This window comes from Falco naumanni, chromosome 5, assembly GCF_017639655.2.
Source record: "Falco naumanni isolate bFalNau1 chromosome 5, bFalNau1.pat, whole genome shotgun sequence".
NCBI lineage: Eukaryota > Metazoa > Chordata > Aves > Falconiformes > Falconidae > Falco > Falco naumanni.
In genome coordinates, this window is record NC_054058.1 from 9,534,091 (window position 1) to 9,561,957 (window position 27,867).

The 27,867-nt window shown below is 41.1% G+C and overlaps 1 protein-coding gene across 1 annotated transcript; it reads right to left on the reverse strand.

The window, feature by feature from the left end:
* Nucleotides 1-5,246: 5,246 nt before the first annotated feature.
* Nucleotides 5,247-27,867, reverse strand: DYRK4 (dual specificity tyrosine phosphorylation regulated kinase 4; the record flags this gene model as incomplete). Its single annotated transcript, XM_040594991.1, has 13 exons — nucleotides 5,247-5,732; nucleotides 6,202-6,356; nucleotides 10,004-10,133; nucleotides 10,691-10,751; nucleotides 11,881-12,053; nucleotides 13,794-13,875; nucleotides 16,135-16,273; nucleotides 18,249-18,389; nucleotides 19,303-19,439; nucleotides 19,806-19,969; nucleotides 21,162-21,297; nucleotides 26,268-26,417; nucleotides 27,775-27,867. Coding segments are annotated over 13 exons (1,797 nt in total), but the record flags the coding sequence as incomplete, so codon positions are not given.

Here is a 27,867-nt window from a genome sequence, read left to right on the forward strand (position 1 = left end):
GAACAAAAGGATTTGAGGACATGAGGACAGAGAGGTGATCATTCTCTTTATATTAAGTAATTTGCAAAGTGTGCTAGGAGGGAAAGAGGCAGTACAAGAGCATGTGGGGGATAGTTACAGAAGGGGGAATTGTAGGACTGTAGTTCCTTTGCCCCCTTTCCCTTCCCAAGCTTCAAAGGGGTGACAAAAGTGCTGTTGAAGGCAGGGGCATCATATATTATGGGTAAAGGCCTTTTGGAACAGATACAAAAAATACAATGTCATTTTGCTGACAGACTTGTCATTTGAAAGCTAAGAGCGCTGGGAAGGATAGAGGGTCAAAGACAACCAGGTCCCAGGCTGACAAGTTGGCTTTTGCTCTCTCACGTAACACGGGAAGGCACATGCACACCTACGGCCACAGAAACTTACGCCTGCTGATAAACCCTCACACTGCGGACCGGGAATAATCAGGAGGGTCTCTACTTGTGGAGGTCACAGAGCTGGGCAAGCAGCAAACCCAGAGATTCTTTTCTAGCAGAAGAATCATGAGAAAAAGCCAAGAGGTTGTTTGAGCCGTGCATGGTCTGGAAATAGGCATGGAATGGTGAGAATGAAAAGCAACCCCTGCCGCGTGACTCTGGCCATGCCCCAGGATGCAGGAACCTGTTACCTCCCATACAAAGACACAGGATCCCAGTAAAGAAACTCTCGATTGTTATTGCTTTTTTCTTCCTAGCAGAAGTCAATGGTCAGCATTTTGGATGTGAAGAACTAGCAGTTTTAATGTGCTTAAATGATAAAGAATGACTGTAACACCTTTTTTTTTATTTATTGTGCAATCTGGTTCCCTGTGTATAATCTGAATTATGTCCATCCTGTACGGTGCAGTGCCATGTGGATACTGGTGCTCATACAAAGAAGCTCCAATCAAGTAAAAGACAAGACTGGGTGTTTTGCTGGAAGTAATTCTTAGTGCTTTGTCTTTTCAATATTGTTAAACAAGCGATTGGTTCTCACAGCTTGCAGGTGATATCCTTGGAGCACAAGGTCACAGAGCTGACAATTGGGAAAAATTTAATACTAAGAGCATAAATCTTCTTAGATTTTTGCTATCACAAATTACTGTAATTCTTCAATTCAAAATCTACCAATGATTTCACTATGACAATTCTGCTTTTTAAAAAAAAGCTTATCTGGCAATAATGTGACCGGTCCCTCAGTTTCTCTGTCAAGTCTCTGCAGACTGAAAAATTCAAATGGTTTTAATCCATCCAGTCTGATAAATGGACAAATATTAAAAGTTTGATAAATAGATAAAAGCCAGCACTACGAATAATTTATATTCCTGGTTAGTGCCTTGCCCCAGGGTAGATGATTCCTGCTTATTCACACAGATGTTACAGGAATCACAGTATGTTATGTGTACATTGTGCATCATGAAATCAAAACAATGCAAAACAAGAGCAAGGAGGAGAAGCTGCAAAATCTCTGATTTAGACTTCTTGTGCTTTTTTCTGAGACCTTCTTAGCTGCATTGATTCAGCGAAAGAATTGCTAAACTCGTTCAGTGTAGTACAGACATACTGCTGCACTCTCAGGGCACAGCTCTACCCTTAGGGTGCTTTTTCTCGTATTTTATTATTTGGGTTGGGGTATAGCCCTGAAACACTCTGTGCCCAGGTGGAGAAACAATGCTCTGGGTATAAACAGGGACCTCACCACTGCCATACATTGTTTTATGAGATGTATTTGGTGTACTTACTACTATTATATGGGTGAGCATTAAAGAAAAGTCATTAGCAGTGCATTCCAACTTGAATACGGGTAACCCGTAATGACACTAGATGGCATTGAAACATTAGCAAACCAAAATTAGCGTTCAAGCAACACCTCACAACCAGCTGTACCTCTGTGTTAGGCAAATCGGGATTGTCATGTTTCAGGGTGGTTGCAGATGATATCCTCGTTGACCTCGAATAAAACCACCAACATCAGGATCCAGCACAAGGAGGACTTAGAGACTTAGGGTTAGGATCCCCATGGTCTGGGCTGGGCTTTGGCAACAACTGTACATTTGATTTACAGCAATTATAGTTAGGCACCCTCCTAGGATGCATTTGATTCCAAAAAGGCAGCAGGGCTAGGAGCATGCATTCTTCTTATTTTTTCACAGACATTTTCTTAATGAGGTTTCAAAGATAGAAGGGGTATAAACAGCTTGTTCACTGAGCCTTTGTGTTCTCACGGTTTGATTTGCTAAAGATTTGTCTCCAACAGCTTGTAAATACCCTCTGTTGCAACAGCGCTTGCTCCTGCAACTTCTCTTCAACATAGCGATAGAATTTCCCAGCACTTCTCCATACAACACTGTGATGCCCCTTCTAGCCTTACACTCCAAATCGGTTGTTTCTGCTGTAAAATGCCCAGCTCTTCCTATATCCCACACTCCCTAATGGCTTTTATTTGGCTCAGCTCCTGGTCAAGGGCCAGCACATCCTTACAGTGATACAGAAACTTGCGTGTGCTCCCTGGGCAGCCAGTGCTCTTGTGCTGCTCAGTGGGGCAGCAGAACTGACCACAACCACGTTCTCCTGCCTTCCCCACACTGGTAGCATTAATACAGTCTCACTCCTCTGTCAACAGTAGCATACAGGAGCAAATACTTTTGAGAACACGGTTCCTCTGCCTACCTCAGATAATATCTGTTAATAAGTTGAAGGGCTAACGGTGGAAGAGAACACTGACTGGAAGATAGGCAGCCCAATGTGCAGAGACAGGCAGGAAAGCAGCCACCTCATTTCCTTGGCAAATGTGGTTAAAAAATGACACTACATCATGCTGAAACAAAACGTCATGCATGGTTTGGGCTTGTCCGTTAAGTAAGTTGATCACTCGGTTTCTTTTCTCCATGAGTCTGCGCTGTTACCAGTCTGTGGGTGGCTCATGCAGACTGGGAGTCAGAGGATTCTTCTCAACATTCTGAAGGTTGTCCTTTTAACAGTACAGAGACGAAGATGCTACCTGTATCTGATGGATCTACTTGTTTCTGTAGAGGAATGTGAAAGCAGTGATGATATCTCAGGGCTAGATCTTTCTGCCTAGTAATTTCTATTTATTTCTGTCTTCCCTGAAAAAACACTCAACGGTTATCTAAACAGCCCTTATTAGGAAAGATTTTGAAGATGGAAATCACTGTGGAGGCTGAAGGAATCAAAAAAGATCAGCAGGTCAGCAAGGAAGGGAAGACAAGAAATACACGGCAACCAGCTAGCTACAGTGGAATGCCATCCATCTGCCCTCTGTGAATCCAAGCAAGGATAATCAAGCTGAATTGCAGTCTCAGGTGGCTTTGTCACTTTTTCCTCAACATTGAATGCCTTGAAAAACCCATCACCATATGCCATAAGAAGTAATATGATGCTGCTTACTCCCAAAGGCTATTGGAATGTGTTAATTGTGAAGAAAATGCAGCTTCAACACATAAGCCTATACATCAAATGGTGTTTACAGCTTCATTATGACTAAGCAATACTATCAAGAGCAACTTGGTATAACCGATCCAAAACTTTGTCTCTGAGGTAGAACAAATACAAAAGAGCATAACTGTGAGAAGACAAGTATTTTCACTTGGAGCAGCCTAAGCAGTCAAGTGAATGTACCACAACAGAGACGGAGAATGAGCAGCAACTGAATCAAAACAGTACCAATTATAGTTCCAAGGGTATAAGAATCTGAATTTCTATATTAAGTGGTATCAGGATAAGTACTTTTGCTGTTCTTAGTCTACATTCAAACCCTGCACTTAAGCATAAACCCTTTGCTTCTTATTTTGTGTGTTACTTGCAAACAAAGGGCCAAAGCATTTTCCAAATATCTGCAAAAACCTACCTGACTATTCCCTAAAACTGGTGATGAGCCTGACTCCACCCAGCTTCACCAGGGGTGGGACTCCTTTGTGAGATGTGATAAGGATCTGCCCACATTCTTCAAGATGCTCACCCACCCTGGGTATTCTGTACAGTCACGGAAACACAGTGTGTAACAGAAGCCACTTTTCCCGGTGCATCATTCTGGTGATGAATGGGAGCATTTTAGAGTCTCCGGGGGAGTTCAGCTGCAAAGGAAGAGTCCCTCTGAAGCCAGAGGTACAGAAAATTCTGGTACTGCAAGCTGACCTCCTTTTCAGTAATGCCTGCATCACAGAGCAGGATGATCTTTGTCTGCCAAAATACCCTTATAATTCACTGCTCAATTACATGCAATAATGGGCTATTGCCCTTCTTGGGTCACTCGTCTTCCAGGTGTTTCTTCATGAGTTCCCAGATTTGCCTGAAGCAAGAGAATGGTCACGCTGCATTGTGCAGTCCATTTGCTCTGAGGTGGCTGCTACCATTCATTTTCTATTCAGTAGGAGAGCACACCCACGATAGGCTCTTGGCATGCAGTCACATCTGTACCCTGTCAGGTGGCTTGTTTACTCACTGTCACATTAGAACTCTGTAAGCACCATTTTCATATCCTTTGGGTTTTCCTTTTGCACCAAGAGCTTGTGGGATTTTGCTGTTATGGTGACTCTTAACATCTACGAGCACCTGTTTCTCTTGGGATTATTGCAATATCACTGCTACTGTAGCAGCTGCATTTTGAAGGACAATTTCCTCATTATTTCCTTTTAAATTGTGGTACTACCTATAAGCCACGGTAACATGTAAGAGTCATAATGAGGTGAGTGCTCTACAAATACAATGAAAAGATAGTCCATTGTCCAAAGAGCTAAATGTTTAAATTACTTAAACATATAAATCATAGGGGTCATAGAAATCTGTTTTTTTCAGAGTATTAAGTTAAACTTCCTGTGGAAGACAATTTTCCTGAATCAAACCAGCTTGCTTTAATCCATCCTTCTTAATAGGAATACTGAGTGGAGTCCCTGCAGAAGTGGGTCCAGAATACCGCTCTTTTTATAGCTGCTAAAGAGCAAAAAACATAGTTTACACTTCTAAATCTGCTAGGAAGGTGTGACAACAGTTTCCATTTAGTGCTTCACTATAAAAAAGAGAGAGATAGAGAAGGAGGAAAGTGAAGATGCTGGGTTTGATTTCTCTTATTTGTTATACAGAAGTAAATCCAGTAATCCTATCCACAAGTTATTCCTGGTTTATGCTGATGTAAGTGAAAGAACTCAATGCAGTTGTTCTCTCAGATGCAAGAAAATCTAAAATTCAAATGTCTATTATAACATCAAGAATAAGCCACTCTCCATCTCTACAGTCTCCGTTTTATTGCTGCTGGTTGTGAAGGATCTCTGATCACAAGGATGTAGATGAGGAAAAAGAATGGTTTTCAAATTCTGTTTTGGTGGCCTGGACTATTTCATGGTAAAATGAACATTAAATATACTTACAATGTGCACGTCCCATGTACAGACAGATACAGCTTATATTCCTGAGTACAAATAATACCTACAAAATATACCAGGTGTGCAACTAACCCAATCATCACTTGTGCTGTGTATTACTTAATCGGTGGGAAAAAAAGAGAATTTTTTGGAAGAGCTGTTTCACTACTGTGTTCTGCTTGTTCATTTTTTATAGGCTTTTCCATTTGGGTTTCCAAATGTTTCTCTGGAATAACATGTTTCCTTGTGTTCTGCACATCATTTTCTGTTGTGCCCGTGGAGGGCACGGTGGGAGTCAGTCTTTCAGCCAGTCCACTTGTCACTTCATCTGCCATATCATTCCAGACATTTTCTGCAATAATAAATAAATAAATAAAATATTTATGTATATGCAGTAAATAAGACTGCAGACTCGTAGCAGCAAATAAACACAAGATTGTCACAAATTCACAAAAAAAACCCCACCAGTTTAAAGTTTTGTCTGGGATCTTACAACCACTATTGATGCATTCTTTCGCTCTGAAAATGAAGTGCACTGTGGCGTGGTGTCAGATGCCATAACTATTTTGCTGTCAGTAGGGAAGAGGTATTTCTATATGGATCTTTAGTACTGCCAGCCTTCTTGCTGGCAGCTGTTATAAAACATAAGCAATGCATTTCTACAGAAGAGAGAAACAGTGGCTCTATCCACCACATTCCAGTGACCACCCATTATTTGCACACTGTGTACTATCACCTCACCTTACTTCAGACAGAATATAGTAAAGAAATACTAAACACTGATACAAATGCACTTAGTTCTCCAGGTAGTACATGCTTACGAATATTGTCTTTTTTCTTTTCTGGTGTAGAGAAGGAGCCATCACTCAGCTTCCTTGAAGTCTGTGTTTTCTGTTTTGCTCTGTATATTTTTGGTTCCTGGATCCATGCATGCTTCATTGCCTCATCAGGAGTCATGCGCAGGGCAGGTTCCCACCTTAAATCCGTGGTAGACAAATAGTTATTCAGCTGTTTCTAACAAAAAATTACTGTAAGCCAAAACGTTCAGTATTGTCTTCTCAAAGTGAGGTCATGAGGACACTTTTTGAAAGAAAAGTTTAACTGAAAACAAGGAAAAATCTTACGTCAATTTCTCCATCCTTCAAAACTTTTTATTTACATCAGCACTGCCCTCTGCAGCATCAAACCATTTTTAATACACAGTTGACAATGTTATTAGGGTAGGGATCCTACTGAATATTTGTTTCAAGGTTTTTACGTTCTGTCAGTGCAAGCTCAAAGAAAGGGAACATAAATGACACATAGGATAATTCATTAAAATATATGTCTTCCCTAATTTAACTGTAAAGACTTAGCGTAACAAAACTTGTATGAGATCTTACTATGGAACTGAAAGGCAATTTTTTTTGCAAAATCCCTACATTGACTTTATCCTCTGACAGGTTTCATTCACTCAGTTCTCACACCCACACACCCACAAGTACCAACTGCTCTGGCCAACACCACTTGTGTGTCACACAGAGGACAAGGGTTGTCAGTTACTGACTTCTCATCACATCTCTGGAGTTCTTTTTGATTGGTGATGATGTACTAGTCTTTAGGCAGTTTTTTATCTCCTTTAAGAGCCACGTCCTTTTTGGTCATGGTCCTTCAGATCAGAACCTTGCTGTCTTCAGTCTCCATAAATGTTAGGCAAGGTAGCTTCTCATGGCCTGTTTTGCCTTGTATTTTGGAATTCATGTTTGTTTTTCTTTCAGGCTAACAGGAAAATGAACAGCGTGTGTGATATTCTGCAACCCTGTTGCCATGCAGTTGCTGTAAGCTTTGGGATTTTCCACTGCTGGTGACCTGTGCTGTGGTCTCACCAGGGTGCAGGCTTCCCAGCTGGGACACGGGCAACACGGCCCCCGGTTTTACAGGGGGTAGCACATTTACAGGTCTTTTGTCACCAGCACATACTATTCTTTCAACCCCTGTTCTGCTGTTTCTTCCAGCGCTCAAACCCACACACATTTCCATTCGTACTGCATTCATATCAATCCCAAGATTTTTGTTACTAATCTCTGTATTAGTTGCGGACTGTTTTGTTCTGTCTAATCTCAGTGCTGTCCAGAACTGTACAGAAATAACGTAGGAAATCAAACAGATTCTTGTCATCACAAGAGCTGAGTGATATTTTTATTTTTTTTTGGTGTGATGTTTTCATCTGCAAAACAGGTGTATACAAGTTGATCAAAACTATTTGTGAAGTCATGGCAAATGTGTCAGGCTGCTTTGGACAGACACAGAGTGGCAACTGAAAAAGACAAACCAGTTCAATTCTTTTTGTCTCAAAAAGAGTTTTCATTTCAAACCTTACTTCATTCCTTGGAAAATCTAAACGATCCCATAAACATATAACATCTTTTTCCTGTGTAACCTGAAATGACATCTTTACAAGGTTTTTTTTTCTTCACTGAAATTATTTTCTAAATGTTCTGATTCAGCTAGCAAACCAAAATGGATCAATGATTTACACAGATTTAGAAAACAGAGAACATGTAAAGCAACCTTCCTGTGAAGCAGAGAGGGGTGATTTTTTTTCATGTAATCACAAGTTAGCATGGGTTTCTTTAGAAAAGTACTACTGAACTTCTAGAAAGAAACTTACAGTCAGTGCCAAAGAAGACACAAAATGTTAGCCTTGCATAAGATACAGGTAAGACTGGAAAAGCTATAGGACCAGCTTCTGCTGCCATTACACAGTACAAATTAGGATCCAAGCTCACCCTGAAAGCCTTACTGCACCTAGACAAGAGGTCAGCATTTAAGGCAACCAGACAAAGGTTTGTTCCTGCATGCCCAGTCGTTTAGTTTGATGGATGAGAAAAATGACTTTGGTAACCACCTCCCAAGAAAAAAGACCTACTAGTAAAATGACACCTAGTATCAGCAGGGTCCATGGAGTCCCACTCTGTAAAATTCTTGGTAACCTGCCCACCTTGGAAAAGACACGTGATCGTGTTTGAGCCATGAAATAGTTTGCTTCTTCCTCAGCACTTCATTTATTAAAAACTCCCATTGACTTTGTGATAAGATACACTGGTGACACTAAATTGCATCTCCTCCCAGTACAAACACACAGACACTTTGCCACTGACACTCTCACTGTGACTGTGCTTTGCTCTTGGAACAGGTTGCCACAAGAGGCTGTGGATCACCCTCTTTGGAGATACCCAGAACCTGACCGAGTTAGGTCCTGAGCGACCTTCTCCAAGTTTGCTCTGCTTTGAGTGGGAGGGTGGGCTAGATGATTTCCAGGGGTCCCATCCAACCTAAACTATTCTGTGATACTAGGTAAAAGGAACCTGGCAGAAAGAATCTGTAGGATTGCTACTTTGTGTGAAGACTGTTAACAGGGTATTTGCATTTAGCAGTTTATAAAAATGGGCAAATCATCAATTTCCTTTAAGAAAACAGCTGTGGACCACTTGTCATACTAGATATTCAGTAGCAAAGTCCTTGACTGGAGTAAAGTCAGCAGTTTATCCTAGAAATCACAGGATCTGACACATATTAGACTCTTCTCATATCCTGAGCTCCAGTGATTTGCGAAGATCTGTTCCAATGAAGAGAATGGAAAAATACAGCGTATCAAATAATTCTTGAAATGTGCAATGTGATTGCTGTCAATAGAAAATAAATGTAACTTATTTATACATATATATATACATATATATATGAGGAGAAAAAGGGCTTAAACCAGCATGCAAACTACAAGGTAACACTCCTGTAACGGTGTTAATTCTCCACACTGACTGCCATAGTCAGGAAGAACCAAAGAAACAATACCACTGATTCCAGGGTGGTGACATGGCTGAATGTACTTTGCTTTTTTTCATCCTCTACTAAGAGGGAGGTGTAGAGTGTACTGGAACTAAAAAAGTCTAATCTCACCCAAGGGAACATGCACGCAGAGAGCAAGATCTTTGTGAGCAGATATTCAAAGAAGCAGAACTGTTTTCATACATATACCCCAGCGTATCACCCGATTGCTACATCCAAGGCCTAGCACAGAAAATACAGTCAAGGCATTCGAGCCAGCTAAGTCAGCTCCAAATATAACTCCTGCTGGAGGGGAATTGGAAGACTTGCTTCCCACTGGAGTGGGAGTTTAGCTTTAAGTACAAAACCAAACTTCAATCTCCAGATATGCGCTGCCTCGGGACAGTACATTACCATTATCTATGTTACCTGAATGAACCTTTATCTGTTAAAACAGAAAGGATTTAATACAAAGGCCTCAATGGGTAAAAAACATTGCTTTTAGAGTCTAATCTCCAGCATCAGAAGATCTGCTTTTAGATATGATGATATCAGTTTTCTTTTGTACCTTGGACTAATCCCATACAGTCTTTCTGCGCAATAATTTCTTCCTGCAATAAGCTGTGAATAATGATGATAATAGTTCTTCAAATGCGACCATGTGGAAAAAACACACAAACCTCCCCCCCTCCAAAAACCCCAAAACAACGAAACACACCACCCCAAAACCCCAACAGATACAAAGATTTTAAAGGTACAAGAGAATGAAGGCAAAGTGAAAACCAGCCAGCTGCATGTCAGCCAAAACTGTGAACTCACATTAGACATCCTTTCAGAAAGTCCAAGAAACCAGCATCATGGGTTTTCAGCACTGTGCTTAGATCCTTCGAGTCTGGGCATCTCTTTTTTCCCTTGCTGTTAGTTATGGATTTAGGAAAACCTTTGGAATCTTAAAAAAATAAAGACATGCTCAAAAAATTACATTAAAAATCCTCACCAAATATTTAAGAAGTTGCAAAACCAGTACCCATATCCATCCCACTAATTCTGGGTTTTGCCCTTTTGGATTGATAGTCTGCCAGCACTGTGGCAAACAATATCGGTTACATCCTAGAGACTGCATCCTACACTGGGGTTTTTTGTTCATTTTGCATGATTTCCAAACCTAAATTATACACAGAGGAATGAACTTAATGTAAATTTTTTCCCAAAGCCCAATGCATTTCTTTTAGTAATAATATTTTAAGGAGTAAGGGTGGAATGGATTTCCCAATCCCTCCTCTATCATCTCGGCTATGAGAGGCCCACAAGACACGAAGAGCACAGCACCAGGTTCATTTGTAGACCTCATGTTACCCTTTTGCTGCTCCTCAAGACCTCTTCCTGAAAATTTTGTTAGCCAGGAAGCAGCTAAGATTCTCTGACCCTGCTCTTTACCAGTGCTATTAACTAGCGATTAACTAGCAGGGAGGCATCCAGCAAGGACAAACAATCAGAAGCAGTTACCAAAGAACGTTCGCTTCCTTGATGCAGCCTGGATAAAATCAGCTGGTGGAAGACCCAATACCTTCAACATAGAAAATTAATTCATGGAGTTACTCCTCATTTCATAAACATACATAGCAACCATCAGGAGAGATGTGGTATTTCACCCTCCATTTGAAAAGAAGTTGAATGACCCAATTTACTGTGAAATGTGTACAAACTATTTCTTCTTGTGGCATTTAGTGGGGGAGGAAGACAGGGATTCCTTACAGTTGTCTGCACACAGAAAATGCGATCTTATAAAGGATGACACTGGAATCTTCACTGTTACAGAAGGCTCTAAGAACAGGCGTCTCTGTTAATGACAGTTGTAGGAGGCCACATGGAGAGATGCTGTCTCTGAAAAATCTTGTACAAACTGACACAGCACTAGAAGGATCAGAACTTGGGGCTGAGGTCAGTGTCAGGATGCAGCTTAGCGATTGGTATGGAGTAACCAAGTGACTTGCTTTCGTGGGTCAGTAACATTTGTGCTGGGTAGGTGATCTGAGGCAGATGTCACAGTATGTTCTTAAAACTCTCTGAAAAAAATTTACCAAGATGATACAGCCAAACTTCTTGGCAGGGGCACAGTATAAGAAGGGGCAATAACCACAAATAGGGGCTTGAGAAGTGCAGGGTGACTAATAGGAAAAACTTTTCCATCAGGAGAGTAGAGCAGCACTTGAGCAGGTCGCCCAGTGGGTTTCTGCTCAAACCGTTGAGGGTTTCAAGATCTGCTTTCAAGACAAAGGCACAGCTGACTACTCAAACATTAGCAAAAATCTCTCCCTCACAGGAGTTTGGACTCAAGAGGTTCAATTTAACAAACACATTTGACTTCTAAGAGAAGATGAGCCTGTTATAATTTGGATTGCTTTTCCTTTCCCTTAGATATGTTTCTTCTGTTCTAGCTTCTCCATACAAATCCTGGCCAGGTTAAAATATGTTTCCTTCAGAAGAAAGACAGTGAGTGTACAAAGCAGTTTGGCACATGAAATGGAAATAACGGTTTTGCATTAGAACCCGTCCTCTCAAAGAGCCCTTTGGCTGCAATATACCTCCCTCTAAAAGGCCAGCCCATAGCCAATTATTCTTGAGATTTCTCTTTGTTGCTGGCTGTGTGGTTTATCAAGTGAGTATGTAATTCAAAAGACAATCTCAAAAGTTACCTCCATGATGCAGGCAAGTTGGTCAACTTCATTTTCTCCTGGAAACAGCGGGTAGCCTGTGTAAAGCTCAGCTATGATACAGCCTAAGCTCCACATATCAACAGCCATAGCATAAGGATGACCAAGAATCACTTCAGGTGAGCGATAAAACCGGCTCTGAACATAGGTGTATACTATATCCAAATAGAAAATCAGACAAGAAGCAAAATATCATAATCGGGACAGAAATCAGGATTCCAGATTTCACAGAGAAGTGAAATACATGTTCAGGTATCATCTATCTACTCCGTCCATTAGCTGACATTGAGGGATTGCTCACATAGGCTCTGAAAACATTTTCTAACTCCATTCTAAAATAAATAGGTGATATGCTTTCCACTATTCTATTTGGAAATGGCTCTTCAACAGGTTCCACTGAAGGAAATTATTCTACTGATGCTGTGATCCAGCTTATTCCATGTTCATTTTCCTATTTGGAGATCTTCCCCTTGCATCAGTCAACAGTTCTTCATTATCACAGACTTGCACTGTAGAAAATACTGGTTTCACTGACACCTAGGGAACATCTCCTACTGCCTTCTGATTTCCCTATTAATGCAAAAGATCTCATTCCATGATTGGGACTTATCATAGTGAATAGACCAATTTTTTTACCTCTTGTCATTCAGACAACTGACTACAATTACAGCATGGAAGCTCTGTTATTTTCTTATTCCTATCTCTCTGATGGTCACTTTGTTTATATTTGTGCACTTCTTTACGTCCCTACATATTCAATATCATTCTGGAAGGAAAGTGCCCTGAAGATGTGATTTCACCAAATCTGTACAGTTAGAGTACCACGGTGGCACCCTGTGCCCTTATGCATTTGACCAATTGCATAACTCTTATCTGCTTTTTGTCATCCTTGTCACACATAAATAGCTGACTTTTTGCTTTCTACTTTGAGAGTTGCACCAATTCTTTTTTTCAGCTGGCAGTCTCTCCTCAGTCATGCTCCATCTTTCCTTTCAGTTGTTTTGTGTTTCAATTTGTTACCCTCTGCAAATATCTCAGGCTGCATCTCAGATCACATTCTACCAAAACATGGGCAAAAATAAAAAGATCGTGCACTCCTACAAAAGTGGGATGTAAATCTAATGGTCTGAATCCCAAAATATAGATGAATAGGTTTGACTCTGCTTAAATATCAATCTTTCATAGGAAAAATATGAGCCACTTAAGGCTAGTTTTGTTTTTCTAAGTTAATAAAATGCAGTGTAAATTTCTTTCTTTTTTTTTTTTTTTTTGTTGCTGTGTTTGTTCTTTTTTAACAGATGATTTTTGCATTCCTAATGATGATGTCATTCTTGCTCTACATTATGTCTATTAATGTTAAGATTTTTCATTAGGTGAATATACATTAATTTCTGCTTTATAAATTCTATTCTTGTTATCTCCTGCACATTCTACTTAAATCTTTAATTAAAAAAACCCCAAAACCTGAACTTAGACTTTCTGAACTAAAAACATAGTTCCCATTCCCCCTGTTGTATTCATCTAAAAAGTACCAATTATAATTTAGTCACCTTTCTCTTAACTGAGAAAGGCTCTCTGGACCTGATAAACTCCTTGTTAAGTGAAGTATTTGGATTATCCTCACGAGCCTATTTCAGCTAGCCACTCTTGCAAATGCAGTCCTGATTTCAACAGCAGAGGAGCTGATCAGGCTTGGGACAAAGAAAAAGCAAGGTAACAGTTTAGTTGTCTCCTACCAGTATTTGTTCCATCATCAGTGGCTGAAGAAGTTAATAAGATTCTAATTAGATGCATAGGTCACTATATTATCTCAATCAAAGAAATAGTTTTTCCACTTTATTTAAAATTAAGAAAGCTTATTAAGAAAATTACATCAACTTGACTTTTCTGCAAACCTCTTTGGTGTTCATAGCAGCTTGATCCAAAATCAATAACTTTAACTGAACCTTGGCCTTTGTGGTATAATAATATGTTCTCCTAAAGAGAAAAAGAAATCACAAGGAAAAAAGGGTTTTAACACCACATTAGGTTAGTGAATACTTTGGAAAATAAGCAATGCATAACACATTGGGTTTACATTTACTTGCATAATAAAAGCTTCAAACTACAGCTTCCTTGGGTATGCATTTGCTAACATCAGTAGACATCCAATAATGTGCAATTAACCAAAGCAGAGGGGAGATTTGTAAAGGTACCCAGTTTGGAGGTTAGCTAGGCAGGGACACTAGTCCCTCACGTACAATCCAAGCCACTGCACAGAGCAGTGTGTGATGCTACCAAGGCACCAGCCAGTGAAGATGCTTGCCATGGCAGCAGTGAGCTCCCCAAAACCCACTGTTGTCCATCTAATAGAAGGCAAACTGCATCTGGTCACTGAATTAACCAGAACCATCCCTTTGTAACCACAGAAAGCCCCTGCCCCATGAGCGAGCTTTATGTCCCAGTTCTTCCCTCCAGGGCTTTTGACTTTCTCCAGGCTCTCTGTAAGCTCACATCTCTCCACCTCACAGCGGTGTGATGCAGAGATCCAAAGGCAGTGACGAACAGAAATGGCAGGGTCCTACGGATTATAGCTGGGTGCAGGTGGGTACAGCACCGCGCACCAGTTGAAAACCAGCTTGAAAAGTGATTCTTACACAACTAGCTCAGAGCAACACTTGCACTGGTGGGTAAACATAGCCTATTAGCTCTCTTCTGCAGAGTTGAATTTTATCCTCATTAAAAATCTATCTAAATCAAGGATTTCCTTTGATTTCCTTTCTGATCATACAGCCTTCCCACTTCTTAGCAGAGATGAGAACTAGTCTATCAACCAGTTTTAAGGTGATTATATGACAAAGCTTGGAAGGACAGAGCAGTTGCCAGGTTGACGCCAAAGCCAAAGTGGTCTCTCGGGTAATTAGTGGACTCATAAGGGGAAATACTTTGTGTGGCAGGAGGGAGAAGCCGCTACTGGTAAAAGTCACGGCAAGGACTGACTTCCACTGCCCAGGTCTTGGTTCTGCTGTGGGAAGAAGCACACAGCTCGCTATCTGCTCGTGCTCGTGGCAGTACCGTGTCTCTAATACTGAATGTCTCACAACGCAAGGGAGCAGATTAACTGCAAAACCAGGTGCTGAGGGCAGTGATTGCCCAGCGTTAAGTCTCCATACTCTACCTTACATTGAGAAATATCATAGGAGGCAGACGGAATAACGGACGTGAGTTTCAGGCAACATAAACTAAACTCATGAAACTGTACAATTGTATAATTAGAACAAAATTCGCTTTTAGTTAACTCACTAAATATTCACAGATGTGTTACTCTATTTAAATACAGACTATGCTCACTGATCTTGCCAACTTCACTCCTTGTCAGTGGCTGCCTGGAAACAGACTTCCTGTTGGGCTAGTTGTTTCTGATTAAGATGTTTTGATTATCTTGCAAGCCTCACTGCTCACTGCAAATTGGTTTGGCAAAGATGTCGGCAAGACAATGGGTACAGACAGTATGTGACTCTTCAGAATTCTGAATGAAGAGACGTGAAGCAAACTGAAAGCAGAATTTCACCCTTAGCATTTTTGCTTGAGATCTTATTTGCTTATTTCTTTATTGGTTCATTTGCAGTTTTGAAAAAGAAATCAACATGAATGTTCACGTGAAATGAAAATAGAATTAAAGTACTTCATAAATCACAGAAAATAACAAAAATTTAAGACTGGGGCTTAAGGAGAATGGAAATGTTTCACCTAGCATGAATACTAAGCAGATATAGCACCACAAACCAGATCACAGATGTTCCTCCAGAAACAGGTGAGAATCCTAAATATTGTACTGTAGAATTGCTTTGTCATTTACTAGGCTACTTAATTTTATAGTTATGCATATGAAATGAAATAGATATAACAGGATAACCTGAAACAGGCTGTCTTGTGAATATCTCCTTGTCCTCCCTCATATTGAAATACTTGATTTCATAAGTACTTTCTTTCTTTAAGCAAAAAGTCACCTGAATTTGATTCACGTTTGCACACATTTTGGCAATCAATCTCATACAATACTGCAGTAAATGAACTGAATCAACGCAAATAATCACTCATCTAGTACTAATACAGTCTGAAATAAAGTATAGCTTCTGCACAAATACCCTACTGGGTCTTAAGGATTCTTCTAAGAGTTCCTCTTGATCAATAAAAAATAGGATTAAGGTATTTTTTTCTGTACAGAATAACAGGTTATGAAATGACTGTACTTACAGGCTTCAGATCACAGTGAATGATTCTTTCCTCATAGAGCACTTGTAAACATCTCAGCACACACTGAGTGAAGTGTCGAATTAAAGACAGACTGAAACCTTGAAAATTGTTCTTTTTGATCAACTCATATAAATTTATTCTGCAAGGGTTGTGGGAGTAGAAGAAGACAGAAAGCAGAAAAGAGATTAGGGAACTTCTTTTTAAAGGCATGATTAGTTTACAGTGCATTAGCAGAGTGTTTAGCCTGTCTTCCTACATGAGGGAGGACTTGTGTAGAAGAAAAAGACTTGGCTCTTTTCCTCCTTGAGAATGCTGTTCTGCACGTAACATCCACAAACATCTCCCTGAGACTCCAGATCTAAGGAAGACATAATGTCAGTGGACTTGCTTGCTTCCTTGCTAACCTCAGTGCTATGTTACACAGCTGTGCTGATTTTCACCAAAACCAGCGATCGTTCAGGAACCGAGAGAAACAAATTTTCTTCAGTCTCCTTTTGCTCTCATTTGTCTTTGCTTTGGCACCTTGTCTAAATCCTTTTCATCTAAAGAGTCTTTATTGGGAGTAAATCTTTCTAGATAAATACTGCCATAAATTCATGTCTTGTTAGGTTTTATGTCACTGTCATATCTTAGCTCCTTGCAGTAGGGCATTAAACGGTGTTGCTGACTTCTGCCAGGCATGGTTGGCAACATGCATATGCTGCCCTGAGACCCCAGGGACCAGCAGCCCCAGTGGCACTGCCCAGTAGCCTGGGGTCCCCCCACCTGACCACAGCCCAGCATCCCATGTCAGCCCCCTGGGGCCATCAGCCCCTACTGAAGCAGCACCATGGCTGGTCTCCAGCCCCTTGCAGCCCTGCCATGGCCCCCACCACACCAGGCCCCCCCAAAGGCCACGTCCTCGCCCAGCCATGGCCCATCCCAGGGCTGGGGCTGCCCAGTGCCCCTGGCTGCCTGCTCCCGGCTGCTAGGCCCTGCCCTGATGGAGTGGAGGGAGCCCTTATAGTCCCAGGGAGCCCTCAGCCTGAGCTGCACCCCAACAAGTACTGAGAGCTTAATGTGGGTCATCCTTCGGAGGGGGAAATGGCTTCAGGGATGGTGGCATGGATGGGATGCAGAAGCATGTCCTCACCAATATGGTCTCAAGAGTTGTCCTCAGCAGGACCACATGCGTCTGCAAGGACATAAACAACTGTGCAACCACTGGTGCTGGCAAGGAGCATTCCTTCAGAACTAAATGAATTTACCACAATTGATGGAGAAGAAAGTTCACAAATTAAGGGGTTTTCACTGTATTTTAGAAGGAATAAAAATTTAACCAGACGAATGTCTTTATGTGACAACCAGTCTTCAACTCTTCTGCAAAGAGCTGACCGTAGCGGCTATCCTGTGAACATTTTCATAGAAGCTTCTGTAGCAGCTTTCTGAAAAGACTGGTCTGTGTCTTCTCTGGAGAGGAGGAGTCAGCTCTTACCCCTGTGTGTCTGCGAGTGGCAGAATCACATGCAGCCACACAATTAATTAAGTTCTCTTTGAAATTAAACCTTCCATACAATGATGAAGCCTCAGCAAGGGCTGTAACACCTGCAGCGATGGGGGCTTTACTTTAAGGGACAGGGAACTGTGGGTGACTTTCATAATTCCAACATGATGCTCTGATTACAAGGAGGCTGGTGAATAAAATCAACTGACTTCTCTAAAATTCTCCAAAATTCCTCCTAAGATGTACCCTGCAGCTCAGTTTCATAGAAAGCAAGAAGAAACTACATTTTCTAAATATTGAGTATTATTCTTATTTATATACCCTGAAGTTTATCAGTCCTGAATTCATTGTTTTACTCTTTTCCCAATAGGTCTTTCAGGGAAGAAGACTTCAATACACAGCACAGAAAATAAGGGACAGATCATGTCACTGTGTGTGAAGTCTGAACGGGGCCTTTTTCTGTTCACCTTTGATGATCAAAAACTCAGCTATGCAGTCTGTACTTAAGACAGCATTCCTTTCTTGTAACATTAAAAGCTGCAATTTCTCCTGAAGAAATAAAAATTAAAGCTTGTAAAGCACAAGATCTACAATGCTCCTTAAGAGTTTTGTAAAGGAAAATATACTTTACCCCAGCAGTTCAAAGGCAATACAGAAGTGATTGCGAAAGTAGAAGTATTCCTTCATGTGGATGATATTGTGAGTATCATCTTTGTCCTTCTTCAGGAGAGCATCAAGGATTTTCACTTCTACCAAAGCCTGGCTGTGAAATCTGAAGTGTCACGTGACACGGGAATGAAAACATTAACTCAGTCTAGCATTTGTAGAATTACAAATGCTACAAACATCATGTTCTTACTGTAAACTCAACATGTGGGACGATGATTAAAAATTTATCATTCACCGCTGTTAACTATTGTAACTTTGATTCATTAAGGTTATTTCCTAGTCTAAATATACTGGCCTTACGTAACACTTAAGAGTAGTTATTTTGACTTGTCTAAAAAAATGTTTTAATGAAAAAGTTCCAAATGAACATCCAGAGTAAAATCCTAGTGCTTTCCAAATCTGTAGGAATGCTTCTGTTTATTTGAACAAGGCCATCTTTCACACCTACCACAGTAAGACAGTCTGTTTTGAAGAGCATCTTTATGTTTATTGCTCACTGTGGGGGAAAACTGAACAGCTAAAACTTTGTTGCTGGAGTCAACAGCAGCATCCTCATCTGCTTCATTGACTCTGGGTCAAGTTAAAATGAATTAAAATATTGTAACCAGTCACATAACAAGAAGAGGTTGCTTAGGTCCACAGTGTAGAATTTTTCATGTTAAAACGAGCAGCTGGAACCTTCCAGCATATTCCTGTGGTTTTGGAGTCTTGGGCAGGAATGTATGCTCCCAGCTCTCAGTCACGCAGGGCTGGTTACCTGGGCTGTGTATTAACTGTGTCACAGATACAGAGACCTCCTTGTAAGTCTGGAAAAACTGTGCCTGCTTTCAGAGACTGAGCCTCCACTGGGTTCAGGCCAATTCTGAGTCCCTGACATCACCTCTCCTCACTCTCTTCTCACTGTGTTTAATGACGCTCAGCAGGCTTGATTTTGCTTTGTTCACCTTATCCCAGATTATCACTGCCTACATAACAAAGAGCTGATTGTACTGGTTTAAAGTCAACAGATGTCTCACCTTTTCTTATTCCTTATTATTTTCAGTGCCACTAATTCATTGGTTTTATGATCCAAGCATTTAGCCACCTGCCCAAACGACCCTTTCCCAATGACCTCCAACACCTCATATCGGTATGCAATATGGTCATGTAAAACCTTCAAAAGAAAACAAACTGTTCAGGTTCAAATAATATGCAAAAGATCAGGCTTTAAAGTAGTTCATGTGCGTGTGACTTTGCTGGCTATGAAAGATGCTGGACTGGTAACAAGTGCAGTCTACATTAAACAAGGGTGACATGCTTCATTAATCCATCTACCTTGCATCAATCCTGAATGAGATGCAAACAGGTCTCTCTTTAGGATTCTCTTCTGAGCTTTAAAGTGATTGGTACTGATATTTTCGCTATTTGAATATTTATCTTCTAGAAACAACATTTATCTCAAATATATAACTTAAGAGTTGGCAGACAGTCACTACAAAGTTATTGAGCTGAAAATTAATACCATAGCTTTTCCACTTACCTTTAAGTAGGAACCATGCTCATCATCGTAACAATTATTATTCTGGGTTTCAGGCAAACCTTCAATCTTTTTAGCTTCCAGCCCAAGAAACCATAGCTCTGTATAATTGAAAATTTCTTTTTGCTCATAGACTGTTAATTGGTTTCTAAAATTTTTCAAGGCTTCTAAATCAAAAAACAAGAATATAAAACCAAAAATCAATAAAATATCAGAAACATGATGGCAGATTGCTTTTACAGTGGAACATTTTACAGTAGCGCATGCCGCTTTGAGCAGGAGGCTGAGTAGCTGTTAGAGATCCCTTCCAACCAACATTTCTATGGTGCTGCAGTCTGACATTTTGCACAAATTTATGTTTCTTTTTTTTCTTTTCTGACTTAAAGTACTATGTTCAACAAAGAATTCATCATCTGTCAGCAAGACCTTTAAGAGAGCTTAGGTAAAAATCATTTGATCCTGTACAAAGTTGTGTACCTAGATGTTTTTGAAAATCCCATCTGTTGTCTATCTGCTTCAGCAAGCTTCATAGGTTACATTAAAAAAGGTGTATGATTTTATTGGTTTGATTGTCAGATTTACAAAATGGCAGCAAGCTTTAGTTAACCAAAGCTTTCAACTATCTGTTTTTCCGATAGAAAATGTTGAGTACACATGCATGAGGTTAGGAATTAAATGGGGCCCAGATCTGCTGTTCTAGTTCTGATTCTTCCTCCACAGAAACATTTCTGCTACCATAACACCTCCACTTACATCACTGAAATCTAGATAAATAATCAGACAGTAGCATTAAAAATCAATGTACTCTATAGGCATGCGTGTGGGTGTTTTGTTAAACAGTGGCAGATCTTCATCCACTAATGCAGGGATGCTAAATTTTTTCAAAGCAAAAGGCCACCCTTTTTTTTTTTTCCTAGACTCCTTCTAAAAATAGATTAACTCTGCCAGAAACTTTCTAGATCTGAGAACTCCCAAAATGCAATTTAGCCCACATAGATAAAATGTGACACAGCTACAAGCAAGTGGGAAAAGTGTTTTATCACTGTAATAGAATATTACTGTCACCTACGTGATCTGTCGTAAGTCTTAGACAAATATACATTCTCTTGTATAACGCATACTTCTCTCATTTATATATATGTGTTAGTCTATTCACTCTCCTATTGTGTACATCCCTGAGTAGGATTTTTAGAAATCACTGAGTCCATTTGTATTTTTTTCCTTCACATTTTTTGTTAAATATTTCAGTGACCATTTAGCACAGGACCTCTGGTCAGCGAGTATACGACTGCACACATTCCTTATCTGTGCAGGCAGTCTGTCACTCCAGTCTTTTTAGCATGTTCTGTTATATTCTACCTGAAGCTGTCATAGGCAGTTTGACACTAATGCTGGTGCTTTCCAGTTCTGATGTTTTTTTCTGGGCTCTGGTATCACTTTCAGGAAGACTGTCTGGAAGGTTAAATTGGGAAAAATTGCCTTGAGTTCCATTTTCCTGCCAAGCAAAAAAAAAAAAAAAAAAAAAAAAAAGTAAATTTTATTTTCAGATATTTTCATGAACATTCATCTGATGTCCAATTATATAAATACACACAAAAATATATGTAAAATGCTACATTCACAAAGACAAAGCTGCAAGATACTTATTTTGGATTGGTTGAGTGATCTATATCTGTTTTGTGCTGAGACAGAACAAGCATGGTTGGGGACTAGAACGCCCTGCTTACCCAAAGAACAAATTCTGCCAATAGCACTGGAGGCTATTGGATCATGGAAAGATAAATCTCTAAATACAAGAAGGAAGTTCATCTTCCAGTTTCATTAAATGCATGGGCTTTTGTTTTCTATAAATACTACAAAGTGCCATGGTTTGATTAATCGCAGTAACTCACGTTAACTGTTACAGGAGGGCAGGAAAGACAGCATAATAGGCATTACCCATCTCAGATTTCTGTGTGGGCACATCCACTGGGGAGTTGTGCTGGAAGCCCTGAGATTGCTTCTGCAGTCCATGGAACTGCAGGGATACCAGCCTGGGTCTGCACACATACACATTCGGAACAGAAAATCAAGACTGGTATAAAGGGGAAACGAATGGGCCTGTGTGGGTGTGGAAGCACTATAAGGAAGAAATTGCTGACAAAACGATACACAGATGTCATCTATATCAGCAGGTGATCAAGAACCCAGCACATGCAGGTTCTCAGGGCTCCTAGAATGGGAAATCAGATGACAGACTACAGAATCAAGCCATGAAGAGATGATGGAGCACTGGAGATCAAAGAGCATCAGCTAAGGAGACAGAAGATGGTGTGCTCTGGGATAAGGATGTAGGATGTGGAGGCCCAAGCCATGTTCTCCTCAGTCCCTTCATTGAGGGGAGAAGACTCAGCTGGAGGTGATGCATCCAGTAGATCAATACCTGGCTGAAGCTACAGATGGCTGTGGCTTCTATGAACATAGGATGAGGAAGATGAACTGGTGAGCAGAAACTCTGTGATGAAGTAGGGCAAGAGTGTTGCAAAGAGCTTTGCTAACCTAGTGAAGAGGGGGTTTAATTAGGTACAGCAGGGAAGAGTCATCATAACCTAAAGGCTCTGATACTCATGGGGCAATTCAGTCACCACTATCTGCTGGAGTGGCAAAAACATCCTAGGAGATTTCTGGACTGTGTTCTTAATGCAGGTGATGTGAGATGCACTGCTGGACCTGTTACTCACACACAAGGAACAAATGGTTGAGGATGTGAAGGTCAAGGAAAGGACAACTCTGGCTGCAGTGACCATGTGATTGTGGAGTTCAAAGCCCTCAGGCGGGTGAATAAAACAAGCAGAATTACAAGCCCTGGTCTCAAGGAAAGCACCTTTTGGCTTGTTCAGGGATCTTTTTGTCATAAACCCATGGAAGACATGGAGGGCAAAGGAAATCAGGAGAGTTCATTGCTCTTCAAAGTCAGTCTTCTTAAAGCACAAAAATAGTCCATGCAGGAAGTTGAGCAAATATTGCTGAAGGCCAGCACGGATGAAAAGGGAACTTCTGACCAGGCACAAACACAGTAAGGAGCCCAAAAAAGGTAGAACAGGGATGGGTTATCTGGGCTACATGCAAGAAACACTAGCTGAACATGCAGGTATGTTTGGTAAAGCCAAAGCTCAGCTGGAATTGCAGCTAGCAAGGGATGTCAATAAGAACAGTTTCTGTAAGTAGATCACCAGCAAAAAAGGAAGGCTGAGGGAAATGTGGACCCACTGCCCAGTGGAAGTTGAGACCTAGTAACCAAGGATTTGGAAAATACCAAGGTACTCAATACTTTTCAGTTATAAATTTTGCCCTCAAGCCTGCCAAGTCCCTGAGTCTAGAAGTAGCGTTTGCGTAAAGAAGCATTACCTGCAGCACAGGGAGACAGAGACCACATAAGCTGCTGGACATACCTAAGTCTGCAGGACCAGATGGGATGCGCCTGAGGGTGTTGAAGAACCTGGCCAATGGCATTGCAAAGCAGGTCTCTATCATCTTTGAATGGCAATCAGGAGCAGTTCCTGACCATTTGAAAAAGGCAAACATCACACCTGACTTCAAAAAGGGCAAGAAAAAGGCTTCATGGAACCACAGGCTGGTCCTCCTTACCTCAGTCCCTGGGAGGACTATGGAACAATTCTTCTTGGAAACCATTTCCAACCAAATGAAAGACAAGAATTTGATTTGGAACAGCCACTAGGGATTTGCCAATGTAAGCTGTGAGCAAATGGTGTCTGAACAACATGATTGCTCTCTCTGATGAAGTGAGGGGCTTGGCCAGTGAGAGAAAAGCAGTGGACATTGTATACTTCGATTTCAGCAGGGCTTGTGATGCTGTCTCCCACTGTATGCTTGAAGTCCAGAGAGAAATATGAACTGGATAAATGGATCATAACGCAAGTGGAAAATCGGCTGGGTGGTCAGGTTCCAAGGCCTGTGATCAGTGGTAATCGATTACTAGCGACATCCCTCAGGGATCAATACGAGGGCCAGTACAGTTTAATGTCTTTATCTGGACAATCGGTGTGTTCGCTCTCTCAAATCCGCAGACCACATCAGGGCTGCTGTCCAAAGGGATGTCAGCAGGCTGGAAAAAATGGGGTACGGGTATCTTCTAAAGCTGAATGGAAAGAAAGGCTAAGTCCTGCACCTGCCACAGAATATACCCATGCAACAGCATGTGCTGAGGGACAACTCAAAGGACGCAGCTTTGCAGGGAAGGGCCTGACAACAACCTGAACACGAGGTCGCAGAGTGCCCTTGTAGCAAAAAAGGCCAAACGCATTCCGGGTTGTATCAGCACGAGGACAGCCGGCAGGGTGGGAGGAGTGATCTCCCACTCTATTTTCAGCATTTGCGAGACCATGCTGGGAATACTGTGTCTAGTCTGGGGTTGGCCAGTACAAGGAAGACATTGACTGACCGGAGTGAATTCAGGGGAGAGGTCTGGGCTTGGTCAGGAGCCTGAGACACGTGATGTACAAGGAGAGGCTGCACGAAATGCATTTGCTCAGCCTGTAGAAGAGGAAGCTTCAGGGCTGACCCTACAGCTGTCTAGTTACTTGACAGAATAGTGCAGAGAAAGCAAAGCCAGACTCTTCTCAGAGGTGTGTGGGTCTAGGACAAGATGGGCATGTTCCCAATGCATACAAGTTGCAACACTGGAAATGTTAAGGTATTAGAAGAAGCATTTTTTACCCTAAGAGTGGTTCAATGTCGCAGCAGGCTGCCCTGAAAAGCCATGGGTTCTCCAACCTTCGAGACATTCAGAACCCAGGTGGACAAGGCCTTCAGCAGCCTTCTCCAAGTTTGCTCTCCTTGTAGTGGGAGGTTGGGCTAGGTGTCTTCCAAAGGTCCCTTCCAAGCTAAATTATTCCTTAATTTATTTATATCTCATCCCTTGAGAAATTCCTGATGATTCAGAGAAGTGGGATAGGATGGAGACATAAAAGATGAGTTTCTCTTAGTGTCAGAAGGGTACAAAAGCCATATTCAGTAACCAGCACACAGTTAGAACAATTGTTGGCAAGAACAACCCAGGTGATATGATACAGATGGATCAGTGGGCAGTCCTAGTCTGCCATGTCCTCGCAAGAAGTCCTGGCTGGTACCACTCGGATACATGTATCTTGGGGCTTGTGAATTTGGGGTTAAGAATACATGAAAACGGATTTGGTTTAAAATGAAATCATCTTCCCATACTTGCCTCTAAACTTGCTACTTTTTTTTGCATTATTAAGTGCTACAAAAGCAGGGTAGCCAGGCATGAGGGGCACCATCTGAACAGCTCAAGGACGGGTCTGTGCTGACACAGTCGGTCCTACTGTTATCCTGCTGAGCCCCAGCGCGAGAGCTCCACTCTGCCCATTCCAATACACACCCCCTCGTTCAGTAATGCTGTATTTCTAAGGAAGGGTAAACAAAGAAGGTCTCTAAAACATACAGAACATAATCATGCCTTCTAGATTGAAATGTTTATTGTCCCCTGGCATTTCTAAGCCAAGCAAAAGGCTTTCTTATTGGTGTTTACACAGTTGCTTATATAAGTCTATAAATTGCCTTTAAAGAATAATAATAAAAAAAACTCTGTAAAATGCTTGGCTCCAATCTTTTTACGGAAGATAAAACGGATGGATGGTTCATTTTCAGATGCAAAGGTTAATCATTGGCTTCTATGGGAGCTGAGTGTAGGTTTGACTTATGAAGGCCACAGAATTAAGATTTAAAGAAAATTTAATATATTTTAGACACTAGCCCATTCCACCTTATCATTCGTGCTATTTTGCATCTTGTAGCTTTTCTCAATGATATATACCCCGCCCCAACCCAATGAAATAATTTGTAGTAGTAGCAAGCTGCCAATTTCAAAATATTTGAGAAGACTTTTGACTTCTCAAACAAAATGCTTTATGTGGGGACTTCCAGTGCAAGAGATCTGAAAAGACTTCATATGAGAGCCCTATAGAACCTCTCAAATCTCTCAATAAAGAGACTCCGTTGAAGAAGAAGAGAGGTGAAAAAGAGAGCGATTAGAGTAGTGGTGGTGAGTAGTGCAGGTCCCTGATTTGTTGGGGAGAGAAGCAGCAAAGGAAGAAGGGTACAGACAGGGGATGGACATAGGTTTTGTGAAAAAAAAATGAGAAGGAATGCCAAAGTGAAGATGACTTCAAAAACTTCCTGTGATGTTGGGAATTCACTAAAATACCTGAAGATATGCACAGCCATGCTGGTAAGTAATCTATTTGACCGTTGACAGTTCTTTTTTTTTTTTTTCCTTTTAAACTATGGCTGAAAATGGAAACTGATGCAAATGCTGACACTAAATTTTTTTCTCTCTTCCCACATACAAACACACTTGTGACTGTCACTGGCACTCTCTTAGCAGTACTTAAGAGAGAAGCTGATTAACCAGGCAAATACATGATGTCCAAGAGCTTTATAACTCACCTGAAGAGAGGGGACAAAATTCTGCAAGCTCTTATTTGTTATCTGAGGCAGGCTGCTTTCAAGGGGGGGAGGGTTTGCAGTGTCTGCAACCAGACCATGCTTTGCTTGACCTTCCAGATGTGGGAGGGAAAGAACACCACGACTGACTTTCTAAATAGAAAGCAGAAGTAAATGTTACACAACGTCCTAGCCAGCAATTCTGTGTAATACCTTAGAAAACCAGAATTAAAACCTTGGAAAATGCGTATGGTTCACTTCTGACACCTAATGGCGAAGGGGAAAGGAGCAGATGCTCTCCGGCAGCTCCCAGGCGTGCTAGCGGACAGCAGTTTGTCCAGGCAATGGGGCAGCCTGGCACATTTTAGGACATGCAAAGTTTCCCCACAAGAACGCCTCCATCCAGCATCAAGGCAGTGACTGCTTCAGCTGGAAAAGATGGTTAGGCTTGGAAACCTGACAGCTGTTCCAGGCTGCAGCGCTCCCCTGAGCGGGGAAAATTAAGCATGTGCAGGGCAATAAGCAGGCATGAATTGTAAATGGCAGGCAACATCATTAAATGCTCCCAGTGGTAGTAGAGAAATTGGGACTGGACTGCTGCCAGGTACCGGGGGTGGAGACACTGGGAGGGTCTTCCCTGCACTGGTTTCTCAATATTTCCTTCCCCCTCACCTTCCATGGAGTTCACCTCGACAAGGCCCCTTTGTTGCACTCCTTGTTATGAGGAAAAGGCAAGCTCTCTGCAAATGTTACTGAAAAATACATGCTTATACTCATTTGAAAACTCCAGGATTATTAGTCCATCCTTTAGGCTTCTTCCATTTGTTACTTGCAAAACATTCCTATACCACTCATTCTTTAATGTTAGCCATTTAAGGATGTAGTTTCGTGAATGTTAGGACCTCTAACATTCTTGGGTATCTAAAGTGAGAGAAATCACACTCTCAGCAGCAAAGAACATTCTCGAGGTAAACTATTTCTTTGGCAAATAATAACAAAAATGATGTGAAATAGATCTGAAATAGATCAACTATGCACTATGACATGCAGAACAAGGTCCAGAGTTAAGGCTATAACCTATATAAGACTGTGAAATTTTTGTCATGAGGGAAGGATAGAAACATATTTGTAAAGCTTTTGGCAACAAAGGAGAGGTTTGATATTTTCTCAGAAAGCAAAGAAACAAAACTCTCAATCCAACCAACTTGAATGAATAAGTTCTGTTTTCCAATACTATGAAAAAGTCTTAAAAACCTTAGAACTGAGATTCCAGTGGACTTTTCATGAAAGCTTTAACAAACAGAAGTGGCTAGGCAGAAGAAATGCCTGAAATGCTACTGAACAGTGAGCAAAAACAAAATACAGGCACTTGGGACAGTCATACAGCTACAGGGGAAATGGAGGAGGGCAGGGAATAAAGGATTTCCCTCTGCTCAGATTAATTTATTATAAGGAGTCTCATAGAAAACAAGAATTCACATATTTTTAAAGTCAGCTAAGAGTCACATACCTGATGGAAGACTCTGTTAGATCCCAGATGATCTCTTTCTTGAACAGTTAGTTGAGACTGAGAAAAGGCATCCACATGGGAAGGCTGCAAACA